Here is a 25,385-nt window from a genome sequence, read left to right as displayed (position 1 = left end):
TTAGTGTGTGTGTGTGTGTGTGTGTGTGTGTGTGTGTGTGTTTGTTTGTGTGTGTGTGTGTGTGTGTAAGACAGTCAGTATAATATGCTCTTTGCATTATGTATCATTTCAGGCAATCAAAACAAGATTTGCAGAGGTGCTGGAAAGCGACAATGCTGTCTTGGCTGCTGTGACTCTGCCCAGGTTTAAACTACGTTGGCTGCGGACACAGGACAGGAAGGATAAGGCCAAGGCAAGTCTGCTGGCAGAGTGCCGGAAAAGTGTCCAAGACGAAGACCAGCAAACAGGTACTACCAGCACACCAACACTCACTGACTCAGCCATAGATGAGTTCTTTTCCTTTGAGGATGAGGATGACCCCTCTGCTACTGCTGAAAGTGAAGTTATGGATTATCTCAAATCAGGAGGACAGGGGATGGACACTCTTAATGGATTTCCACGGATAAAGAAAATTTCACTCAAATACAATGCAGCCACTCCATCCAGCGCCCCCGTAGAGAGACTGTTTAGCCTGGGGAAGCTCGTCTTCACTCCAAAGAGGAACAGGCTCTCTGACCAGAAGTTTGAAAAGCTTCTGCTTTTAAGATACAATCACTGGTTTAATGGCTAGGATGGTTAGATGACTGGGTTGGCTGGATGAATGAATGCATGCATGGATGGATGAGTGTTAGGAAGGAGTGTATGGATGGATTTCAGTACTACTTTAAAAGCACTTCATATTGTTTAACTGTTTACTTTTGTTGTGTTGAAAATACTTGAAGTTACAGTCTGTCTACCAGTTGAAGTTGTGTGACAGTTTGATTTATTTAATTTACACAACAAAGATTTAAAAGCACTTCATATTGTTAAATGTTTACTTTTGTAATGAAGAAAATACTTGAAGTACAGTATGTACTGTATACCAGTTGTGGTCTGTTGAAGTGCAATAAATATGAAAAGTTCCCTGCAAATCCAAATTATTTTCTTCCTGATAGGGACACTTTGGTCCCCTAGATGGCACATTTATCTTCTAATCTGGCAGTGGGTAAGCTTTTCCTTGTCACATTTGGCTGACTGACACCACGGCTAGCCCACTGCAGCGTGGTAAAAAGTAACGCAATAGTTACTTTCCCTAGTAACTAGTTACTTTTATAATGAAGTAATTCAGTTACTAACTCAGTTACTTTTTTGGATAAGTAACTAGTAACTATAACTAATTACTTTTTTAAAGTAACGTGCCCAACACTGGTGACAAGTAACGGATTACGGAAATTATTTGACTAATATTAGCTATTTTATTATACAGGTAGAGATGCTCCGATCAGGGTTTTTGGTGCCGATCACCGATCACTGGAATCAGTGATCTGCCGATCCGATATCACCGATCACCGATCACAGCGTCGAAAATGGCAATTGAAGCATTCTATTTATTGTGTAGCATTATTTATGTTTTAAATTATTCTTAACACCATTGACATTGTATATTAAGTATTTAAATGAAATTAGGAGATGAGAAAGTATCATGAATTGACGACCATCTGTTTTATTGAATTCACAACCACCTGTAGCTTACTTCAGGAAAAACAAATAAAATGTGAAAATAAAAATCATAATAAATAAAATGTACACTGTCACATCAAATGTGCAACATTCCACTCGAATGAGAGGAACTAGGGGCTCTTAGAGAACTTGGAGCTTATACTGTAACTGTAGCTTTCCTGAGGAACAATAAACATACCCAAACTAAACTGCAACATAAACAGGCTATAGCCAAATATAAAATACTGTTTCAAGTCAGTCAGTTTCAAGTCATATTTAGGAGGAGATAAGACAGCAAGTCAGCAATAATCAATAAAACAAAAAAACAAAACATTGCACCTAAGGAGATTTCAGACTCAAACCTTACTTCTGATTAAGCAGCATCACTGGCAGATTAGCCTTGAGAAATACAAGCATCTCAGCGTTTTTGGCACTCAGCCTGTTCCTCTTATCATCTAAAATATGTCCTGCTGCTGAAAAGTCGCTCGCTATCTACACTTGTGCAAGGTGCACAGAGGAAGACCTAAAACTCACGCGCTAATAGTTGTTGTTGCTATGGGCCAAGTGACTTCCTGCTCGCGGGGTCACATGACGTCGGTGAACACTACCTACACTACGCTCGTGAAGTCGCGCTGGAACTCTGACCAGCACTCGTGGAACGCCTCTCGTCCAATCAAAGCACTCGGTCCCTTTATGACGTCGAGCCCAGTGTGCGCTTCGGCGCTCTCTGAGTGAATCGACGAACGCAGCAAATGCCGTATGATATTCGTGGTATTGAAAGACCTTGCGTGCGTTCCTCGCCGAGGTATTTCTTTTGAGCAGACATTACAAACGGCATATTTGTTGTCTCTTTCCGACACTGTGTAATATTTCCAGACTGGCGACGCCATTTTGTAAACTGATTTTGTATACCGATCGGCGCCGATCAGATCGGAGCATCACTATATACAGGTACTTCACAAATGCAGACAGTGTGAGGCTTGCAAAGACAGCACTAATGGCAGAGGTAGGGAAGATGGAGGAAGTGTTGGAGGAGGGAACTACAGCCTCTGAGCCAGCAGACAAGACTCTGCGGTTGGAGGCGACAGGCACCAGTACCAGCAGCAGCAGCCTTGGCAACATCTTTGATGAAATCCTGGAGGAACGCACAGTAGGCCTACCTGATCCTGGGATAACCACAAGTGTACAAATTCAAGTGCAGACCTACCTCAGTGAGGCACCTATTCCACGGTCAGACAATCCCTTGCTTTTCTGGAAAGTCAGCCAACCTCGACTGCCCTCCCTGGCAGCCACAGCAGCTACATTTCTCTGTGCTCCTTGTACAAGTGTAGAGAGTGAGAGGCTCTTTAGCACAGCCTCAATTATTATTGATGACAGAAGGAACAGGTTGACTGCACAGAATTCTGAAAAGCTAATCTTCCTGAAGAAGAATCTCTCCCTCATGCTTAAGTGAACAATATGTTAAAGAACTTTGTTACAAAGAAACGGCACATAAGAAACGTTTGTTGTTGTTGTTGTTGTTTTTTGTTGTTGTTTTGTTTACAATTGTCAAAGCAGCTGTTATTCTTATTTATTTGGAATACTTTACATATTTATTTGGGAAGTTATATTTAACTTGTGTTTTACAGCCATTTTGTTTTTACTGTTAGTTGCTAGGCTACACTTGAAAAAAGATTTTGATTTGCCATTTGTAAGAGAAGATAAATACCTGAAGGCACTAAAATAGATATCAGACATAACAATTTTTTCTACAATGCTGAATGCTGCTGTTTAAATTGTTTTAACTTTAAACCAGTTACTGAGTACTGGTCACTGAGTACTGCAGAGTACTGTTTTTGTTGCTTTAATAAAGGCTGGCAGTCTTTAATTTAACTGTTGTTGGTGTGGACTATATACTGGGGAGGTATTTGTTATTATTCAGGGGTCAAAAAATGTATACAAATATCGGATCGGTATCGGTATCGCAGATACCCGAAGCCCAGGTATCGGTATCGGTAGTGAAAAAGTGGGATCGGGACATCCCTAAAAATGTTCAAACTTTTATTCAGAAAAATGTTAATACATTTCAACGGTGTTGAAAATCAACAACACACTCGTTAGTCAAGCCAAAATATTGCAATGCAATGGATTCGGTGAGTAATCCCCACTACTCACTAGGTTTTAAGGTTGAAAATGTTATTTACATTTTTCTGACTAAAAGTCTTGTTGACTTGTCCCCGGTTTCACCAGCTTCTGTCACACATGTCAATCAAAATCTAAATGGTAAATGGACTGACTTATATAACGCCTTATTCCAAAGCACTTTACAATAGCAACAAGCTACCATGCAAGGCGCCGGCCCGCTCGTTGGGAGCAATTTGGGATTCAGTGTCTTGCCCAAGGACACTTCGACATGTGGCCAGCCGGGGCTCGAACCGCCGAACTTGCGATCATTAGACGCCGGCTCTACCTCCTGAGCCACAGCCGCCTCTAAAACCTGCTGTCACACGTCAATCAAACCTAACTGCTGTCACAGCGTTCTTCCTTTGACGCTCTCTCCGTCCCAGACTCCTCCCAGCATGCCCCTGTTCCACTGGATGAGACGCTGGCAGGCGGAGAAGGAGCAGGACGAGGAGGAGGAGGGGCCGCCTCCCAGGACCCCAGGAGGGGGGGCGCCGGGGTCGAGCCGCACGCTGATCCGGGAGCTGCTGTGGCACGTGGAGCAGCGTGAGCGTCTGGCCCGGGAGCTGGAGACAGAGACCCTGCAGGGCCCCCGCCCCCCCCTGCTCCAGAACTACCCCCCCCTGCAGGGCCCCCGATGGCCCCAGAGCTGCCCCCTCCTCCACAGCTACCCCCCCTTGCACAGCCTCATCCCCGCCTCGGAGCGGTGCCAGCTGGACCGCCTGTGTGCTCAGATCCAGCCAGTCCACACGGCCACGGTGCTGTCCAGGTGAGCCTCACTGTACACTCTCCTCCTACCATCACCTACCATCACCATTAGGGATGTCCCGATCCCACTTTTTCACTACCGATACCGATACCGATACCTGGGCTTCGGGTATCGGCGATACCGATACCGATCCGATATTTGTATAATTTTTTTGACCCCTGAATATTTTTTTTTTTTTTTTTTTTTTTTTCCTAACACCAGGGGAGCCACCCCTCCTAAATTTCGTTGTTTGGTACCTGTACTGTAGCAATGACAATAAAGACCATTCATTCATTCATTCATTCAAATACCTCCCCAGTATATAGTCCACACCAACAACAGTTAAATTAAAGACTGCCAGCCTTTATTAAAGCAACAAATGCGACGTGTTGTGGATTGGAACTACGGATCATAAGCTTTCAAATGATGTGTCATACATTGAAATCCGAAAAAATATGAAGTTAGAGTCATTTGAATGTTGTTAGACGTCAGGCACATATAGGGTTAACCTCTTTGTAATGAAACCGGAAGCACACAGCGCAGCGCTATGCGCATTTTAAGCGCATATAGGACTTGCGTGAAGCGCTATGCGCATTTTAAGCGCATATAGGACTCGCGTGAAGCATTTCTGCGACACGCGTTTTTGTTCACTGTTTTTATTCACTCATCGCTTATACACATAAGTTTGACTGCGGATGACAGTAGGATCGGATCGGAGCCTTTTTTTTCTTCTGGTCCGATCTCCGATCCAGCATTCAGGACCAATATCGGGTCGATATCCGATCTCAGTATCGGATCGGGACATCCCTAATCACCATACATACAGCACACTCCTCCTACCATCACCACACATACAGTACACTCCTCCTACCATCACCATACATACAGTACACTCCTCCTACCATCACCATACATACAGTACACTCCTCCTACCATCTACATCACCATACATACAGTTACAGTACACTCCTCCTACCATCACCATACATACAGCACACTCCTCCTACCATCACCATACAGACAGTACACTCCTCCTACCATCACCATACATACAGTACACTCCTCCTACCATCTACATCACCATACATACAGTACACTCCTCCTACCATCATACATACATACAGCACACTCCTCCTACCATCATACATACATACAGCACACTCCTCCTACCATCATACATACATACAGTACACTCCTCCTACCATCACCATACATACAGCACACTCCTCCTACCATCACCATACATACAGTACACTCCTCCTACCATCACCATACATACAGCACACTCCTCCTACCATCTACATCAACATACAGTACACTCCTAGTCTCCTACCACCACCTTATCACTTACTTTATTATGACTTACTTTACTTATTTTAAGACCCTGCGACATACCAGCGTCATGTCCAGGGGGGGTACATACTTGTACATCAAGCCTCCTCACGCTACGGAAAACAGGAGATTCCCTAAGGGCCAAGAACCATCAGTTCTCACGGCTACTTCCTTAGTTATTTAACTTTATTCTATTATTGTTATTTTGTATCTTGCTGCAATGCCAATGTTCAAGAACCTAAGCCAAAGGTTTTGACTGTTGTGTACCCAAACACTGTGCGCCCGTACAATAAAAGCAATTTTCTGATCCTGATTTTAATGTTAGCGCAGTCTGACAGAAGTAGCTACCGGCTCCAAGGGGGAGGATGAGGAGACCAGAGACTACAGGAGGTGGGGGGGGAAGCAGAGTCAGGAGGGGGCAGAGTGAGCTGACATGGAAGCCACTTTGCGTTACTGTCACAGAAGTAGGCTAGCCAGGGTGTGAACATGCAGAGCCCCTACGGGGCTGAGCTCAGCAAGAAACAACCCTCAGGGATTCAACTGTCAGCAATATTATAATAACCCAACGTTATTACAACCCGATCAACATCACACAACACATTAACCACCACGCTATTTACGGCGCTCCGCTGGAGAAATGTGTATGAACACATGTCAGAGCGTTTCTGAGTGAATTTGGTCTTTGGTGAACAAACTGAGGAATCGAGACCTTTATAAATCACGCTTGGATTTACCCTTTGACCTTTGAACTCACTCTGGCAGGGATGGAGGTAAGTGAACTAGATGTATCGTTGTATATCTTTTTCCACGTGGTTGAACATCGTGACTGTCAAATAAATGTTCACAGTCCAGTTACACCACCACCAGAGGATGTGACACCAACACAAGAGCTTTTCCATACACTCCTGAGGGGGTGACGACGTTTGCATAATCGCATTACAACAGTTACAAGATCACCACGATTATTCTGGGTATATTTATTCAGCGTGCCTGCCTGCCTTTCTCTCTCACTGCGGTTTCTGTTTTGAGAATTGTCTTCAGGCAATCAGAACTGATCTTCTAACATTACCTCAGCTTGTTTGTACTGAATCACCTCACACAACAAACATAGTGATGTTTTGATGAGATAAATATCTTTAGGCTTTCAGGAACTTTAGATTTGCCTTTGAGGTTTTGGTCACTGAGTCAATGTGGTAATCTCTCCTATGAGATTCAAGATCAAGATACAAGATGTCTATTTGTCTTTACTTCATTATACAAGTATAATCGTGAGATATTTTTACTGGGGGAGAGTGGGGGCTCCACCTAGGGTGCATAAACATTTAGTTTATAACCTAGTAATAACCTAATGTAATAACTTAGAGAATATAATAATAACAAAATAGTTATGAGAGTCAGAAAACTTAGTGGCCTGGGGTGGTCCAGTGGTCTAGCACCATGGCCTGGGGTGGTCCAGTGGTCTAGCACCATACCTGGGGTGGTCCAGTGGTCTAGCACCATGGCCTGGGGTGGTCCAGTGGTCTAGCACCATGACCTGGGGTGGTCCAGTGGTCTAGCACCATACCTGGGGTGGTCCAGTGGTCTAGCACCATGGCCTGGGGTGGTCCAGTGGTCTAGCACCATACCTGGGGTGGTCCAGTGGTCTAGCACCATGGCCTGGGGTGGTCCAGTGGTCTAGCAGCACCATGGCCTGGGGTGGTCCAGTGGTCTAGCAGCACCATGGCCTGGGGTGGTCCAGTGGTCTAGCAGCACCATGGCCTGGGGTGGTTCAATGGTCTAGCACCATGGCCTGGGGTGGTCCAGTGGTCTAGCACCATGGCCTGGGGTGGTCCAGTGGTCTAGCACCATGGCCTGGGGTGGTCCAGTGGTCTAGCACCGCGGTCTATTGTGCACACATATGCCCACCATGTCGGCATGGGTTCGAATCAGTCCCATTCCCTGCTGACATGCCCTCCTCTCTCCCTTCTTCTCCTTACTTTCCTGTCTGTCTTCACTGTATCTGTCCGATAAAAGTGAAAAATATGAGTGGGACTGCCCCACTCAGAAAAATAACTTTAAAGTCAGAAAACTTAAGAGAATCCACCTGACAGGGAACAGAGAGAGGTATCCGTCTTGGTTTCCGTCTGAATAGACAACGACAACAAACAACCAAACAATAACTCAATCTCCAACCAATAACTCAATCTCCATGCCATGTGTGCGCAGGTTCCGTGAGGTGCTGGCCAGCAACAACATCCTGCCCTGGGAGCTGGCATACGTCTTCAAGCAGGTGCTGAGAGACTTCCTGGACCGAGAGGAAGGGGAGGGGGAAGAGGAGGAGGAGGAGGGGGACCACCACCCCCTGCCCCCGCCAGCACTGCTACGGCCCCCCGCCATGCAGGCCTGGATCCCCCGCTACCACGTGAAGCAGGGCTTCCTGACCCCCCCTGTCCCAGACTGCGGCAAGCCCCCCAGGGAGGAGATCCCCACCGTCTCTGGCTACGTGGACCGGGCCACGCAGGGGGGGTCCTGTTGTTGTCCTCTCTCTGGTCATAGGGACTGGGACCTTCCCTACTAACCTGTTCCCTCTCCACGCCACGGAGGCCTGCTACAGCACCACACTGTGAGGGGGGTGTCTATGTTCCCACAGCCCTATGTCCCCCTCAGCGCAAAGCCCTATGTTCCCACACCCCTATGTTCCCTATGTTCCCTCAGTTTAACCCTAACCCTAAACCTACAGAGATTGCTGCCTTTACAGTATGATTATTTAGACATGTGGGAACATAGGGATGACCCCACTGTGAGAGGACATGGCGGTATAGAATCACAGTGATTATTACCCATCATCCTTGTGGTCAAGCTTTGAAAAAGACATGTCATCTCAAAGGAGTTTGTATAAAAGATACAGAGGAGGAAGGGTCCATAGGTAAAAGATTAATGGTGGAGCCATATCAGAGTGTTTGCCATCACCTGTAGGTCAGTGAGGTCACGACCCCAAGTAGGACTGTCTTTGATGCACCCATGATCATGATTACAAACCAGGGTATTAACAACTTAAGCGGGGTACACAAAAGGATTTTCTGCGATTTCAGCGATTTTCGGATGGCTGAAAACAACAGAAAACGCCCGATTATCAGATGGCTCTTAACATTTTCCTATAACAAAATCCTGTGGTGTGAGGTGTGTTAAGAGTCAATCAATTGTCAATTGTCAATTGTCTCTCCCGACAACCTGCTCGGAAAATGGGCGTGGCCGGCAATCGTAAATGTGAAATGTGTTCAATATTTACGACCAGAAATCATAGGGTTGCCAGATTGTTTGGTGGAATTAGCGGTTTTAGACTGTGGTTAGGGTGGAAAATGTCATTCCCATCTGGCAACCCTGCTCGCCAATCAAGAAGCGAGCTGACTTCTTCTTTTCGTTATTCAGCACTTTATTTGCCCTGTCGCACATGGTTGTCTCGTACAGGTCAGTCAGGGTACTACGTTAGATAATAATAATAATAATAACTTTATTTGTATAGCGCTTTTCCTGCAAACGTTGCGGCTCAAAGTGCTTTAATCATTATATAATCTTAATTTAATTATTTCGTAATTTAAAGGCAATATTAAAAGGATGGGTTCACGCGAGATTTCTGGCTTGGGGAACGAGACTCTAGAGCAGGGGTAGCCAACACGGTGCCCGCGGGCACCTGGTCGCCCGCAGAGACCACCTGAGTCGCCCGTAGGGCAAGTTCTAAAAATAGCGCTATTTACCATGAAGGTCCCTTTAAAACACGGGTCTCCAACACGTCGCTCGCGAGCTACCGGTAAAAAAGATGCTGCCTTCCCCAAAAAAACGACAACAAATAAATTCACCCTGGAAACCTTTTCCAATTTCAATCCCTTACTGATGTCCCCACCCCTTCCAACACAAAATTATATCAGCTGTCAATCAAATTGCTACCGTCTGTCAACACGTCGTCACGTGATACGTTGTAGCGAAGACTACTACTACTGAGCTAAAGCAGAGTTCGGTGTTAGCAAGGCAGTGTAGCTAATACAGCGAGTGGCAAGCCCATGAGCTTGTTGGTAACATTAGTTCGCCAGTAGTCTCGCATAGCCAGACCTATCTCTCCACACATATATACTTTTTGCGCAAGTGTGCGCGTGTGAGACACAATAGTTTTTGCAGGGTGAGATGTCTGCAGATGAAAGTAAGCAAGTTGAAACGTTAGCAAATATACTTGCTGAGTGTTCTGACAGAGAAAGGTTGTTATTATTGTGACTAGTGTCTGATTATAGTTCCATGGTGTGAATAGTGTCAAAGAACTAGCTAGCTAGCTAGCTCAGAGGTGATGAGATGAGCTAGTCTGCTGCACACATGCCAGCTAAAGAGCTAACTGGAGGCACTATTTTACTTAAAGTAGATATACAATCTTTCTTATTCTGCTAGAATTGGGCTTTATGGTCATATCATAATGGTATATTTACAGTACATGGACAGTGGATTGAAGCATTGGAACAAACCCTCACTCATTGAAAATGTCTGTTTTCTATAGATTAAGGCTGCCACGATTAGTCGACTAGTCACGACGACGTCGACTACCAAAATCGTCGCCGACATATTTGGTAATCGCCGTAGTCGCATGTTTTTTTTTAGCTGAAATAAGCGTTTTGTTTTTGTTTTTTTGCCTAGCACCAGGGGAGCCCCCCCTCCCAAATTTCGTTGTTTGGTACCTGTACTATATCAATGACAATAAAGACCATTCATTTCATTCGATAAGCATTCGTTTTTCTTCCCTGAAGCTGCCACTGGCTAGCGTCTCCCAGTGTCTTTGATGTACATGCGCAGTGTCGGTCATCCGGGGCACACGTGACTTCCCCGGAAAAACAAACAGAGAAATGTCTTCCTGTCCTCGTACCTCTAAAGTGTGGGAGCATTTCAACCACAACGTTGAAAAAAATAATGTAAAATGTAAAATTTGCAAAGCTGAACTCGCTTATCATGGCAGCACGTCTATGATGCGCGAGCATCTAAAAAGGAAGCACGTTGTGGCAGATGACGAGGAAGACGATGGCTCGTCTCGGTAAGCTAGTTAGCTTGTTATTGGCTAACGATATCGTTACGTTAAAAGCCTTCTTACATTATTTTACGTTGTCATCAAAGCGATACTTATCAAATAGCTAAAAATGTTGTCTTAACGTTACAGTGCTAAGAAGGCGCGTTCTACTATGAGATGAGTGAAGCAAAGCAAAACTTTTGTACTCTGTACAAGTATTTACTTTTGTTTTTGTATTCTTTTGGTTGCCTAGTGCCTAGCCTACCTCATTTTACTCAGCAGTTTGCACCCTCTACTACTCTTTACATTACATTACATGCAAGTGATGCCAGAAATAAATCTGCAAAGTTCATTAAAATATCTATTTTTGAGTGAACAATCATTTTAATTGTCTTTATTTTTAGTTAGCACATGCCTACAACAACAACTAACAACTTCAAGCTAAATTTAGAAGCTGATAGCTAAATAAGAGCGATTGAGTAATTGTGCGATAAGCTGTAATTTATGATCCGATTAGTCGACTAATCGTTAAAATAATCGGTGACTAGTCGACTATGAAAATAATCGTTTGTGGCAGCCCTACTATAGATGGATATACAATTTATTTTTCAGCAACCCAATATTCAATTCGAATTATGTTATGAATTGATATGGATCAATTTATACCTCTTATTAAATTATACATACTCTGGTTGTTATGTTTGCCTTTTGGTTGACAGCAAAAGAGGGAGAGGAGGATAGAGAGGGAGAGAGAGCAGGATGGTGTCGGCACACCAAAGAGAGAGAGCAAGAACCAGGTGAGAAAGTAGACAGGTAGTGAAGACCACATATGCCACAGTCCATGCCACCCCCCCAAGGCAGCAACCAACGGAAACACTGAGAGCAGATAGCTGAACTGTTCAGCCCTAAATTTCGTTGTTTGGTACCTGTACTGTAGCAATGACAATAAAGTCCATTCATTCATTCAGTGTCAAGCCTGGAGAAATGGAGATGGAGGTTATAAAGCTCCAGAATAATGTCCAGCTACATTCACAACATTTCTGGAGCCTGGTAGACCCAAGCAACTATAAGAATATTCACCAAGCAGCCCTGAAAGTATTTGCTTTATTTGGCTCTACATGCCTTTGAGAATCAGATTTTTCTGATATGAATGTAATGAAATCTACTACTTCTGAACAAGACTGACAGATGAGCATTTAAATATAAGAGTGAACCTAAGTGGATACACTCCACTCCAGCATACACAACTCTTGTAGACTCCATGCAGTGACATTCATCTCAAGTGTAGGAATGAGTGAATGCTGGAGTGTATCCAACTAACCCATCGTTTCTCAACGGGGGCGTTCAGACAACATCGGGGGGCGCTGGAGCAGATATTTTTAAAAGGGGGGCGTTGAGGTGTTCTTGGGGGGCGTTCACGCATTAAGTATTTTTCTCATGAAAAACAGCTGTCAGCAGTGTTATTACGGGTACGTTCGTAAATGCACGAACGGTCATTTCGCTCGGACAAACCTTCTTTTCAGTCAGAGCGCCCATCTCTGAGCGCTCCCAGAGCGCAGTGTTCTGAACTTGGCCGGGCTCTGTGAAGTAGACACACGTAGTGTAGCACCCAAAACAATTAAAGTGAGAGTGTCATCAATAGGGCTGCAACAACGAATCGATGAAATCGATAAAAATCGATAATGAAATTCGTTGGCGACGAATTCCATTATCGATTCGTCGGGTCTTGTTCCATAACAAACCTACTTCCTGTGTCTTGCGGAGCTGTCTCGTGAGTAACGTGCAGTACCGGAGTCCAACAGAGAGGCAGCAGCTGCGCGACATTAGACTGCGTACTGCGTAGCCTGCCCTGAAGAAGAAGTGATCTCAATCAGTGCCAGGTGTGCCGCGGCGGCTCCATTTAAATCATGGCGGAGAAAACTACTCGAACGAAGACGTCCAAGGTGTGGGAGCACTTCACTTTAAAAGCTCCAGAAAAATGTGTTTGCTGCAACATATGCAAAACCGACCTTTCATGGCACGGGAGCACAACGGTGATGCGAGAACACCTCAAAAGAAAGCACGTGACGGATGAAGACGGCTCAGCAGGGTAATTATATTACGTTGCGTTTTGAAGTGAGGATCGTTCGTTTCACTGGCACAGCTGTAGGCTGTTAGTTCTTCTCGTTTATCTAATAGATTCTCCCTCTTAATGACCTATTGTATTTTTAGCTTGCTATTCGCATTCTATGCCTTCAGCACCGGAGTATGCTCATAGTCACTTGTATTCGTAAGGAGGAGACGCACTTGTGAGGTCTGGCGAAGCGTCAGCTAAATGACTAATGTAATGCGATAGCCAGTGAGTGTTTGCTCGCATTCATGAATTCAACATTGCATGCTATACAACAAACTAAAACAATGCATGCATTGAGTTTTAAAATATGCTATATTATGCATAGGCATACTGTCTCATTTCAGAAAAAAACAACTCCCCATGACTGGCTACTTGACTGGGAATAAAGCTCCATGCACACCACAGCAAGCAGCTTATTTGACACTATCTGTCCTCAAGATGATAGTGACTGACATGAGGCCACTATCAATGGTGGAAGATAATGGCTTCAGAGAAATGGTCAAGACCCTCCACCCTGGTTACACTCTACCCTCAAGGTAGGGTTTCTAACTTTTAACTTTTACATTTTTTCATTTTTTCTCTGTAGCACTTTGAGATTTGTTTAGAATGTAAAGTGCATTACAAATACATTTATTATTATTATTATTATTTAGGACCCATTTTACCAAGCTGATGGAGAAGAAATATGAAGAGACATCCCAGGAAGTGAAGATTGCAATAAAGGCCAACAAAAGCAAAATTGCTCTCACCACTGATGTGTGGACAAGTGTAGCCACTGAAGCATACCTCGGCATCACATGTCATTACATCAAAGATGATTGGAAGATGGAGTCAATTTGCCTCACCACCATGCCACTGCATGACAGACACACTGCATCCAACATTGCAGAGTGGTTGGAGGAGGCAGTAACCACCAGGTTTGAAATTCCTCCTAGCAAAATCATCGCCATTGTGCATGACAATGGAGCCAATGTTGTGGCGGCAGCTAACATACTGGAGGAGAAGCATGGGTGGATGTCCGTACGGTGCACTGGCCATACCTTGCAACTCGTGATCAATTCTGCATTGAAGCACCCAAGCATTGACAAAGCTATTGGGGCTGCAAGGTGTCTGGTGGAGCATTTTAAAAGAAGCGAGCTAGCCTGCACTAAGCTAAGAGAGAAACAGCAACAAATGGCCGCACCTGAGCACAGGCTTGTCCAGGACATAAGCACAAGATGGAACAGCACGTTCTACATGATAAGCCGACTGCTTGAGCAAAGGTGGCCTGTCACAGCAACGCTGTCGGACTCATCTGTCACTCGGAGGGGCAAAAGGTACCTGGATTTGAAACCAGAACAGTGGAACCTGCTGGGAGAGCTTTCCACAGCCCTTGAGCCTTTTGAATGCGCCACAGTTTTCATGAGTGGGGAGAAGTACATCACCATCTCTGCAGTACCTCCACTTGTGAAGGGGTTGTTGAAGTCCACCCAGAGTGCAACCATCGAGTCAGCTCCGGTGCAGGCTTTCCAACGCACTGCTACAGAGCAGCTCCAACAGCGATGGCAGAGGGAGCAGGGCTTGACGCTTACCTTTTCCCCAGGTAGCACTGTGCTACCATGTTGAAAAATTTAGTAGCACACCAAGAATTTCAGTAGCACAATGAAAATTGTGCAATTTTCGTCAACAACGACAACAAATTATCATAATCATAACATATCAAAATGATCATAACCGGCTCTTGGCCGTAATAAAAATGGAGTCTCACACAATGTAAAGGGGAAGTAAGAATATTAATTTCAGTTGGCCCACGGTTCGGTATGAACCTCGGTTTTTGGGTCACGGTTCACGGTTTGTGTTTATTTTTATTTTTTAAATGCTACTATTTATTTACAAACTTACTTTATTTTGCTTATACTTATGGAACTTTAACATTTAGACACATTCCAGAATATGACTGGTAAATTGTATCATATAAATATATATAAACAAAACACTTTCAAATGTAAAAAAATTACATAAACACTTTCAAATGTGACGTGTTGTGGATTGGAACTACGGATCATAAGCTTTCAAATGATGTGTCATACATTGAAATCCGAAAAAAGATGAAGTTAGAGTCATTTGAATGTTGTTAGACGTCAGGCACATATAGGGTTAACCTCTTTGTAATGAAACCGGAAGCAGACGCTGCTAGCAGCTAGCGGCTAACAAAACACAGCGCTACGAACTATGAGAGCTGTATCCCATATACCCATTATGCGCATTTTAAGCATATAGGACTCGCGTGAAGCATTTCTGCGACACGCGTTTCTGTTCACTGTTCCCTCATCGCTTATACACATAAGTTTGACTGCGCATGACAGTAGTTCAGCTGTCTTTTAGTCGCACTGGTGCGATTGAATGTATTTCCAAGTCGCACAGAAATATATTCACTCGCAAATGCGACCAAAACAGTCGCACTGTCGAGCCCTGGGGAGACTTCTTTCTCAGGCACGGCACCAAACACAGTGATCCTCTCCACTGCCCTGGACCCGAGGTTCAAGAGACTTACGTTTTTAACACCTGAAGAAGTCCTGAATGTGCAAAGGAAAGTCCAAACACTGGCACTCTTAGTGAGAAGGGAGATGATGGATGAGAAGCAGCAGCAGCAGGAGCAGCATGACAGTCTCAGCGACCAAACCCTTGCCTCCTCCACCACCAGTTCTACTACAGCTGCTGAACCTAAAAATGGCTCTTTACTTGACTCACTCCTCGATTCTGAAAACAGCAGTGAAGAAGAGAGTAGAGAGCGGGAAAATGAAGATCTCACCAGCCAAGTGAGGAATGAAGTCCTCGCATACTTTGGAGAGAAATCCCTTGCCAAGGAACAAAGTCCATTACATTGGTGGAAGGCTAACCAGGATAGATATCCCACCTTGGCTATGCTAGCAAAGTCCTACTTATGCATCCCTGGCACCTCAACACCATCTGAGCGGCTTTTCTCCGCAGCAGGCAACATAGCTTCCAAGAAGAGAGCTAGTCTTAGCCAGGAGCATGTGGACATGCTAACCTTTCTGCATTGCAATGCAAAGTTCCTGTAGAAAGAGGAGAGTGGATTAGACAGACTTGAGGTTCAAGTTGTGCAGTTGAGACTGTGGAAATTGTTCGTTGAAAGCACTTTGAAAACCACTGACACAAGAACACTTTATTTTTAAACTAGCATTTTCTTGTTCTAGCTAGAGTTCAACTATGTTCAACTACTTCTATTGAAACAATCTAGGTTGTATTTGATGTAGCAAAGCCTTTTTTATTTATATATATATATATATTATTATTTTATGCACATAAAAAAAAAGTAAAGAAAAAAAGAAGAAACAAAATAAGAAATCTGTTCTTTTCATTTTTGTCCGATTAATCGATTAATCAAAAAAATAGTCAGCAGATTAATCGATTATTAAAATGATCGTTAGTTGCAGCCCTAGTCATCAAGAAGATGGAGAAGCTAAAAACTCGGCTAGCAAAGGCAGAGCTTTTGATAGTTTCCAATGTGTCTGGGTAAGCTGCATTGTAGAAGAATCTTGACAGTTCATGTACAGTGCAGAAATTGCAATACTATGCTAGTCTACAAAGAAACCCGGTTCATCCCATCTGTAACGTATTGTTGACCATGGATGCACCATAGCTAATGCTAGCACAAGCCAACTTTCAATGCCCAACTTCTATGAGTGTTTTCCTTGTATGAATGAATGAATTAATTAATTAATGAATGGTCTTTATTGTCATTGATATAGTACAGGTACCAAACAACGAAATTTGGGAGGGGGGGATCCCCTGGTGCTAGAAAAAAAAAAAAAAAAACAAGAAGGGAAAAGAGCTGGTTTACATAAATAAAGGCTATGTACACTATCCACTATACTATACTATACAAATAAAACACTGTGCTGTACTCTATGCTATGCTATACCTATTCTAACTTGTAGGCTATGCTTGAGTGACATATGTTTCAGTTTGTGGGCTCATTGTAATTGTTGGCTATAAGCCAGAGAGAACATTTCTTATTTTAGTTTTGATACTCAGTCTATGTGTCCATGTCCCCGCCGGTGACGTAAGCCTGTCGTGCCAAATACTCACTCCCCGCATATACACACTACCCTCTGCGCTTACGCATTCACTTTGTTCACTTCCTTTCAATACAGCTTATTTAATTTAGTTACAATTAGTGCTAATACCATACCACCATACCAGAACATCACAGCAGGAACAACCTATCTCAAATAAGCGATCGTAGTCCGGAAAGGGCTCTCTCGCTTACCAATAATCGAACCTAGAGACAGGGCTCGACATTAAGGCCTGTCCGCTTGTCCGGGACAAGTACATTTTATGTTCGGACAAGTGGACTTCCTCCTGCAGTTGTCCGATGGACAAGTCAAAACAAAAAAAGAAATCAATATGTATTAGGGATGCACCGAAATGAAAATTCTTGGCCGAGGCCGAAGCCGAATTTAAGGAAACACTTGGCCGAATACCGAATACCGAATGTGTATCGGCAGTTTTTAATTTGATCATTGCATAAACTAAATACATTTTGCTTTTTATTCATGCTTCTCAAAGAAAGAAATTGAGATTGAAAAAAAAGAACTTTTATATATAACTTATTATAACTAATTATCGTGGGATTTAATCTCTACTGCTTTCCAGGGTTCAAGTTAATGATATTCATGATTTGTCTCTACATAGGCTTCAGAAAGTATTTAGACCCCTTCACTTTTGTCACATTTTTGAATAGATTTGCCATCAATCCACACACAGTACCCCATAATCTAAGTAAAAACGTTTTTTAATGTTTGCAAATGTATTAAAATTAGGTCAAATGCTAAATGTCTTCAACAAGTCATTCAACAAGTTGAATTGAGTCCACCTGAGTGTAAGGATAATAGTTCATGTTATTTCAGAATGAATATCTTTTGTTTTTATAGTCTCTGGTTTGCATAGAAACCACCGCATGATACAGCTGCATGTCATAAACTCGTGTAGAACAGCTGGGAGTCTGAATATGTTTTCAACAAGGCAACAACTCTGCTTCTTCCGCTACGACTGCTAAGCTAACTAGTTAGATGAGTGTAAGGTTGCGTTCGTAAAGTCGCTCTGAGAGCGCTGGAGCGCACACTGGGCCCGACGTCATAAAGAAACCGAGTCATTTGATTGGACGAGAGGCATTCCAAGAGTGCTGATCGGATTTCCTGAGTGAATTTACGAACGCAGCCAGTTTTGAAAGCGCGTCGCCTCGCGCCTGTTGAGTTATATTTAATTGTATTGCGTCATCAAAATACGGCCACTATTCGGTGGTAATACATTCGGTGTTTTCACACATTCGGCCGAATACCGAATGTGCTTTATTTTGCGATATTCGGCCGAATACATTCGGTGGCCGAATGTTCGGTGCATCCCTAATATGTATTAATATCTGCAAAACATTAATTCCTCCTTCCGATCTGAATAGTAAAAAATATATATTACAAGCAAAGCGATGCCGAGCCTCATTCTCGCTGAGCTATTTCAGTCTCTCGTAGTTCGTTATCGTCATAGTTCGTAAATTCGCTCAGAGCGCCAGAGCGCACACTGCGTTCAACGTCATAAATAGACCAAGTAATTTGATTGGACAAAAGGCATTCCATGAGTGCTGATCAGATTCCAGAGCGAATTTACAAACGCAGCCATAGTGTAGCCTACGTTGTGGGTCTCCTGTCCAGGGCTTGACATTAAGCTTTTTCAGGTACCGGTACTTGTCCTTCGGACAAGTTAACTTATCTTTTACTTGTCCTAGAGCTCAAGTTACGGTACTTGTCCAAATCCAAAGATTTTGAAAAAGCAATAATATGAATAATAATATATTATACTCTCACCGGCCACTTCATTAGGTACACCTTTTCAACTGCTTGTTAACGCAAATACCTAATCAGCCAATCATGTGGCAGCAACTCAATGCATTTAGGCATGTAGACATGGTCAAGACGATCTGCTGAAGTTCAAACCAGCATCAGAATGGGAAATAAAGGTGATTTAAGTTACTTTGAACCTGGCATGGTTGTTGGTGCCAGACGGGCTGTTGCGTGATATTATAGTGTCAATATGGACCAAAATGTTTCCAGCACCTTGTTGAATCTATGCCACGAAGAATTAAGGCAGTTCTGAAGGCAAAAGAGGGGGTCCAACCCCAAGGTGTGCCTAATGAAGTGGCCAGTGTGTGTATGCAAATAACACATTTGACTACTATTGATGTATCCTTAATTTTCAAATGTATTCATTAAACAATATTTTGTAGATTAATCGTTAGAAAATGTATCCTTAATTTTCAAATGTATTCATTAAACAATATTTTGTAGATTAATCGTTAGAAAAATAGTCGTTTGGGACAGCCCTAATGGGGGGCGGTAAGAGACCTGGATAATGGACAGGGGGGCGCTGGCCCAAAAAAGGTTGAGAACCACTGAACTAACCTAACTGTAATTATTACACACATGCACACATTTTTTTGAAAGAGACAAAAGAAGAAGAAAAATACTAATGTTTTCTGACTGAAAAGACTAGAAAAGGTGAATGCACTTATTACACACATGTGGACCATACAATTATACGCTTTTGATAGTGAATGGAGGTGATGTGATACATTGATATATGGATACAGAATACACTGCTACTACTATAGTGAGCTTACACGCTGACATTTGAAACAGAGCATGCTAGTGAAGAATCTCTGAGTATTGATACGTTATGAGAATGAATGTAAGTAATAAGATATGAGTAGCTCTCGGCCATTTTTCAAAGTAGCTCTCGGACGAAAAAAGGTTGGAGACCCCTGCTCTAGAGAGTCTGGAATCTGTCGTTCCCCAAGCCCATTTTCCGAGCAGGTTGTCGGGAGAGTTGATTGCACAATTGAAGAGAATTGACTCTTAACACACCTCAGGATTTTGTTATAGCAAAAAGTTAAGATCCATCTGATAATCGGGCGTTTTCTGTCGTTTTCAGACATCCGAAAAACGGGCCAAAATCGAGCAGAAAATCCTTGTGTGTACCCCGCATTAGGTATAAACTTATCACCACCATTTTGGCTCAGACAAGGCCTGTCTGTCTGTCTGTCATGTTTGCTTCCCAAAAACGAGGTAAACATTTTATATATGGCTAATTACTTAACTAGCTACCAGATAAATATCAGCCTTTCAGAAACTTTAGATTTGGTCACTGAGTCAATGTGGTAATATCTCCTATGAGATTCAAGATCAAGATTCAAGATGTTTATTTGTTGGAGTCCATGGGTAAAAGGTTAATGGTGGAGGCATATCAGAATATCAAACCAATTTCGATATAAAACACACTTTGGCACAACATTTTGGCTCAGGACTCAAGGCCAGTCTGTCTGTCGTGTTTGCTTCCCATAAATGATGTAAAAATGTATAAAAGGTTAATTACTTAATTAACTACCTGTCAATGTTCAAAGTGACCAGTTGGGAAAGCTAGCGTATAGTATAGCGTATAGCACCTCCACCTCCACGGCTAGCTAAGGACACGTGCTTACCTCCGTGTTGGAGACTCGTCTACCTTCGGGACTTCATCTGTGATTTTGATGTTTGCAAACTGATTCCCGATGGTGAACCACTCTGTTATCTGCTCTGCGGTGACTTTTATGTCCATGTACATGTTTCTTTGAGTTTATGTGTCTGTTTGTTTTCTGTTTAAAGTTATCTAGCTGACTAGCTTCAGGTTTACTAATGATCCGGTGTGTCGAGTTGAGCTGCTGGCAGGTCAGAGGGCAGACAGCACGTGACCTTCAACAGGCAGGAGGACAGCAAGAAAGAAGCACAAGCAGCAGGGACGGGGGAAGGGGGATGCTGAGGGTGCTGCAGCACCCCCTAGCGGCAGGCAGAAGGAGCTCCTCCTGCCTGAATTTAAAACATATATATATATATATATATTATTCAAACAATAATTTAAAACAATATAATACATATTGTTGCTTTTGGGAATAACAATAAATGTGTTTTTTGTAATAAATGTAAAAATGTGTTTGTTAGTTTTAATTTTAGTGATCACATGGTCATATCTTGCTAGGGACTTGACATCCGAGTTAGCTATCAGGTGCAGGTGCAACATGGCGCAAAAACGAATCTCTGAGTTCTTTAGCAAAAAATGCTAAATCAGCCAGAACAATTGAAGTGGAGTTGGAAGAAGATGCTGATGCAGGGGCAGGGCCTTCTTCCACTTTGCCCACAGACCACCACCAGGCTGTTACCCCATCCAGTGTAGCAGCAGGACCTAGCAGGTCTGAGGCTGACGTTAGCCCTAGCCAACACAGACCAGGAGGAGACCAGGTGGACCCCCACCCCCACCCCCGTTTGACGAGCCGTGTCGACCAGACATACGTTTTCCTGGGAGGAAAATTGGAACAGAGACATTTGAGCGGTCATTTCAAAAAAGCTGGTTTACCAGGTGGAAATGGTTGCATTATGTCACTGAAAGAGACACTGTTCTTTGCTTCTCTTGCAGTAAAGCTATAGAGAAGGGGTTAAGGCACCAGAAAGACAAGTGCATTTACAGTAGGAGCCCAACCATTGAGCCAAAGGGTGTAGTGAGCGTAATTAAGTCATGGTGTTTAGAGCTCATAAGAGACCTCAATGCCACAACTTCGAGCTGCTATGACAGGCAGCCAACAGCAGAGAGAGACAGAAAGAGGAGACAGATGCCCCTGAGAATCACACCAGCCCTGGGTGTGCAATAGGGATTACTGGGGACTCCAATAACAAATCAGAGTAATTACAGACATTAAAAGTCTAAAATACATCTAAAGTGTCCTTTAGAGCAGGGGTCGGCAAGGGGTTGCTGGCCCATCACCAATAATATTTAGCCCAGCAGATTATTTAGAGAATCCACTTCTTTTTTCTTTTCTTTTTTTACAATATCGGACCGACATTCGCACATATAGCGGCTATACTGTCCGAATAGAGAATCTACCACCACCTAAAAAATGCTTATTGTACTTTTATCCATGTTGAGAGTGAATGACACAGGGACAGACAATCAGGCAGCGAGGTGCACCGTCACAGCTTGTTTTGTGAGCCTGCTAACAATCTAAAGTAGTGTTGTAGTTAACTAGGTAACAATGTAAAGTAGTGTTGTAGTTAACTAGGTAACAATGTAAAGTAGTGTGGTAGTTAACTAGGTAACAATGTAAAGTAGTGTTGTAGTTAACTAGGTAACAATGTAAAGTAGTGTTCTAGTTAACTAGGTAACAATGTAAAGTAGTGTTGTAGTTAACTAGGTAACAATGTAAAGTAGTGTTGTAGTTAACTAGGTAACAATGTAAAGTAGTGTTCTAGTTAACTAGGTAACAATGTAAAGTAGTGTTGTAGTTAACTAGGTAACAATGTAAAGTAGTGTTCTAGTTAACTAGGTAACAATGTAAAGTAGTGTTGTAGTTAACTAGGTAACAATGTAAAGTAGTGTTGTAGTTAACTACGTAACAATGTAAAGTAGTGTTGTAGTTAACTAGGTAACAATGTAAAGTAGTGTTCTAGTTAACTAGATAATGTAAGGCGATCAACTTCTCCAGAATCGATTTAATTGAGTCGTCACTTACAAGCGAGTTCGTTTAATCTCAACGAGACGTCCACTTCTTAAGATAAAATGATCCAATCAAATATTAGGCACCACTACTGAACTGTTCATTAAGATAATATTTATTCAAGCACATCAGCAAGCAATAATAGTTCATTTCCATGGAAAAGTGGTCCCATCTAGTTTCACCTCCGCAGGCCCGTATCAGCTAGCCGTCAACAAGTTAACTGCAGAAGCTTCACCAAACAAGAACCCCGTTTAGCCTTGGTACATAGTCCTTTATACATTTGATTTAACATTTGGGGCTGGGCTGTCCCTCCCCCCCTATCTGGTAGTTTTTTAATTGTCAGCATAAAATCTGTTGCAGCTGTGAGCAAGTGTTCTAGTTAGTTATGTGGCCTTCAACTTCTCTCTGTGTGTTATCTTCTTCTTCTGGCCTCCCGTTGTCATGGTGATATACGTACTTGTGTGAGCACAGAGCAGAGCAGTGTGTCCTTGTATCAGCAGTGTATCAGAATAGCTTGTGAAAACATAACTGTTGAACACAGTCCTATGAGTTAGGATTCGATTAACAAGTTAAAATATAGTATAGAAGAATAGACTTATCATTAATCATTAGTTATGAAAGTATAAAATCAGTACAGAAAAATAGAATATCATAACAGCAGGTATAAAATGGTTGTTAGCACATAGGTAAAAATAAGTAATTTACAGGCAGTTTTGAATCATTCAAAACTTTCTTTTAGTCAGGAGCTTGTCTTCTTCTTGTCGCTGAAAAACAGAACCTCTCTTTTGGCTTTGCGTGACCTTCCTATTGTTCTCAACTGACCTCAGTCACATATTATTTAAATGAGCACATAGTACATGATTCATCACTTCTAGTTATTTTAATACAAATTCCCAACAGTAACAATGTAAAGTAGTGTTGTAGTTAACTAGGTAACAATGTAAAGTAGTGTTGTAGTTAACTAGGTAACAATGTAAAGTAGTGTTGTAGTTAACTAGGTAACAATGTAAAGTAGTGTTGTAGTTAGCGAGTTTGTGTTGTGATTATCAAATTGAAACGTAGTTCCGTGTTTCAAAAGAAAAGTCAGTTAATGCAAACATATCCTGTCTCTATTGGTTTAATTGATTAATCAGCTGTGCGGTAAACTGTTGGAACACACAGTAAAGGAGGTGCAAGGTGCCTTTCAGTAAGTAGTGGAGATCGTGCACCTAGCCTATTTTCAGTTGTAGATCCCTCTCTCTCTCTCTAATCTGCCCTGTGACAAACAATACACCTCCTGTGATACTGTATATCATTCTGATATATGAATGTATCAAATGAGTTGCTTTTCTGCAGAATCAACTCCGGGTTTTTGTTATGATAATAAAAAGCCTGTACCCATCTGACACCTCGGTCTCCTGAGAATTTCTCTCACAGTTCAAAGACCTCCTACAGAATTTCTTTATATAGCACCTTTCATGCAAAATTGCAATACAAGGTGCTTAACAATATAATGAAAATACAGCAATACAATGAAAATAAACGGTAATACACTCACGTAACCCTTTATTAGGAACACCTGTAAACCATTCAGGTGGTGTAACGGTGTGGGGAATGTTTTCTTGGCACACTTTGGGTCTGTAAATACCAATCGCTTGAATGCCACAGCCTATTTGAGTATTGTTGCTGACCATGTGCATCCCTTCATGGCCACAATGTACCCATCTTCCAATGGCTACTTTCAGCCTAATGCACTGTCACAAAGCAAAAGTTGTCTCAAACTGGTTTCATGAAAATCACAAGTTCAGTGTTCTTCAGTGGCCTTCCCAGTCACCGGATCTGAATCCAATAGAACACCTTTGGGATGTGGTAGAATGGGAGATTCACAGCTTGAAAGCCACCAGAAAAATATGCAGGAATTGGTTGACGCAATCATGTGAACATCTAAATGTTCTAGAGGGAGCATATATGAAAACCATGTCTAAGATGTATTCAGGCTAATCCTGTGTGATTTGAACACCAATATAAGGATCTTAAAATCTATTCTAAAACTGACCGGCAACCAATGAAGAGACTATAAGACAGGTGAGATGTGTGCTCTCCTTCAGGTCTTGGTCAGTACACGTGCTGCTGCATTCTGAATGATCTGTAGCTTATTTATAGCTTTCTTAGATAGACCAGGGAAACGAGCATTGCAATAATCAATCCTGCTAGTGACAAAAGCATGCATAAGTCTCTCAGTATCTGCCTGGGAGAGAAATCGTTGCTGATAATAGGCGGTTTTAGTGAGATTACTGATGTGAGATTCAAAATTCAAGCACGCCAAGATTTGTACACAATTTGAACACAGGTTTTTTTCCGTTTATATTTGCACTTTTTTTCTCAAACAGTTTAAACACTTTACAGATGTATTTGGAAAACAACCTTAATAAAATTACAAGAATACTGTCAAGGCTAAAAAAAAAGTCATACATCTATTTGGTTGAACCTATTCATTGCTAATAAAGAAAGTAATAAAAGGTTTGCAAGAATACGTACAAGTATTTGTTAGGAAAAAGGTCAAAACTAACACATCTTAAAAAAAAAATAAGGCTTTTCTGGGCAGACAGTCAATTGCAGATCCCTCACTATGGGTGTATTCTTGCTGGGGGATGCTGGGGGGTGAAATTTGGTGGCATCAATTGTAGAATCTGGATGGGCCATCAGAGAATCTGGATGGACCTGCAGAGAGAGGAGAAGCAATAAGCACAAAGTAAATACTGTAATGTACTACTACTACTACTACTACTACTATTTAACTGGCATCTGTTCTTGTACAGGACTCCTGCTAGCTCAAACCCCTCTTTATGATGACGTAATAACATATTGAACACAAAGTAACACTTCATCATTGGAGCAGTGATGCAGAGTTGTAATGTGGAGCACTAAGGCAGGTGCT

At 42.5% G+C, this 25,385-nt stretch overlaps 1 protein-coding gene across 1 annotated transcript; it reads left to right on the top strand.

Annotated features, from left to right (window-relative positions):
- Positions 1 to 2,515: 2,515 nt before the first annotated feature.
- Positions 2,516 to 8,457, top strand: rd3l (RD3 like; the record flags this gene model as incomplete). Its single annotated transcript, XM_080522356.1, has 4 exons — positions 2,516 to 2,668; positions 4,065 to 4,447; positions 7,964 to 8,268; positions 8,453 to 8,457. 4 exons carry the CDS (start codon positions 2,516 to 2,518, stop codon positions 8,455 to 8,457), a joined length of 846 nt encoding a protein of 281 aa, XP_080378482.1.
- Between the last annotated feature and the right edge of the window lie 16,928 nt (positions 8,458 to 25,385).

This window comes from Nansenia antarctica (assembly GCF_963989245.1).
Source record: "Nansenia antarctica genome assembly, chromosome: 1".
Classification (NCBI taxonomy): domain Eukaryota; kingdom Metazoa; phylum Chordata; class Actinopteri; order Argentiniformes; family Microstomatidae; genus Nansenia; species Nansenia antarctica.
Note: the sequence above shows the minus strand (reverse complement) of the source record. Positions and strands in the feature narration are given on the sequence as shown.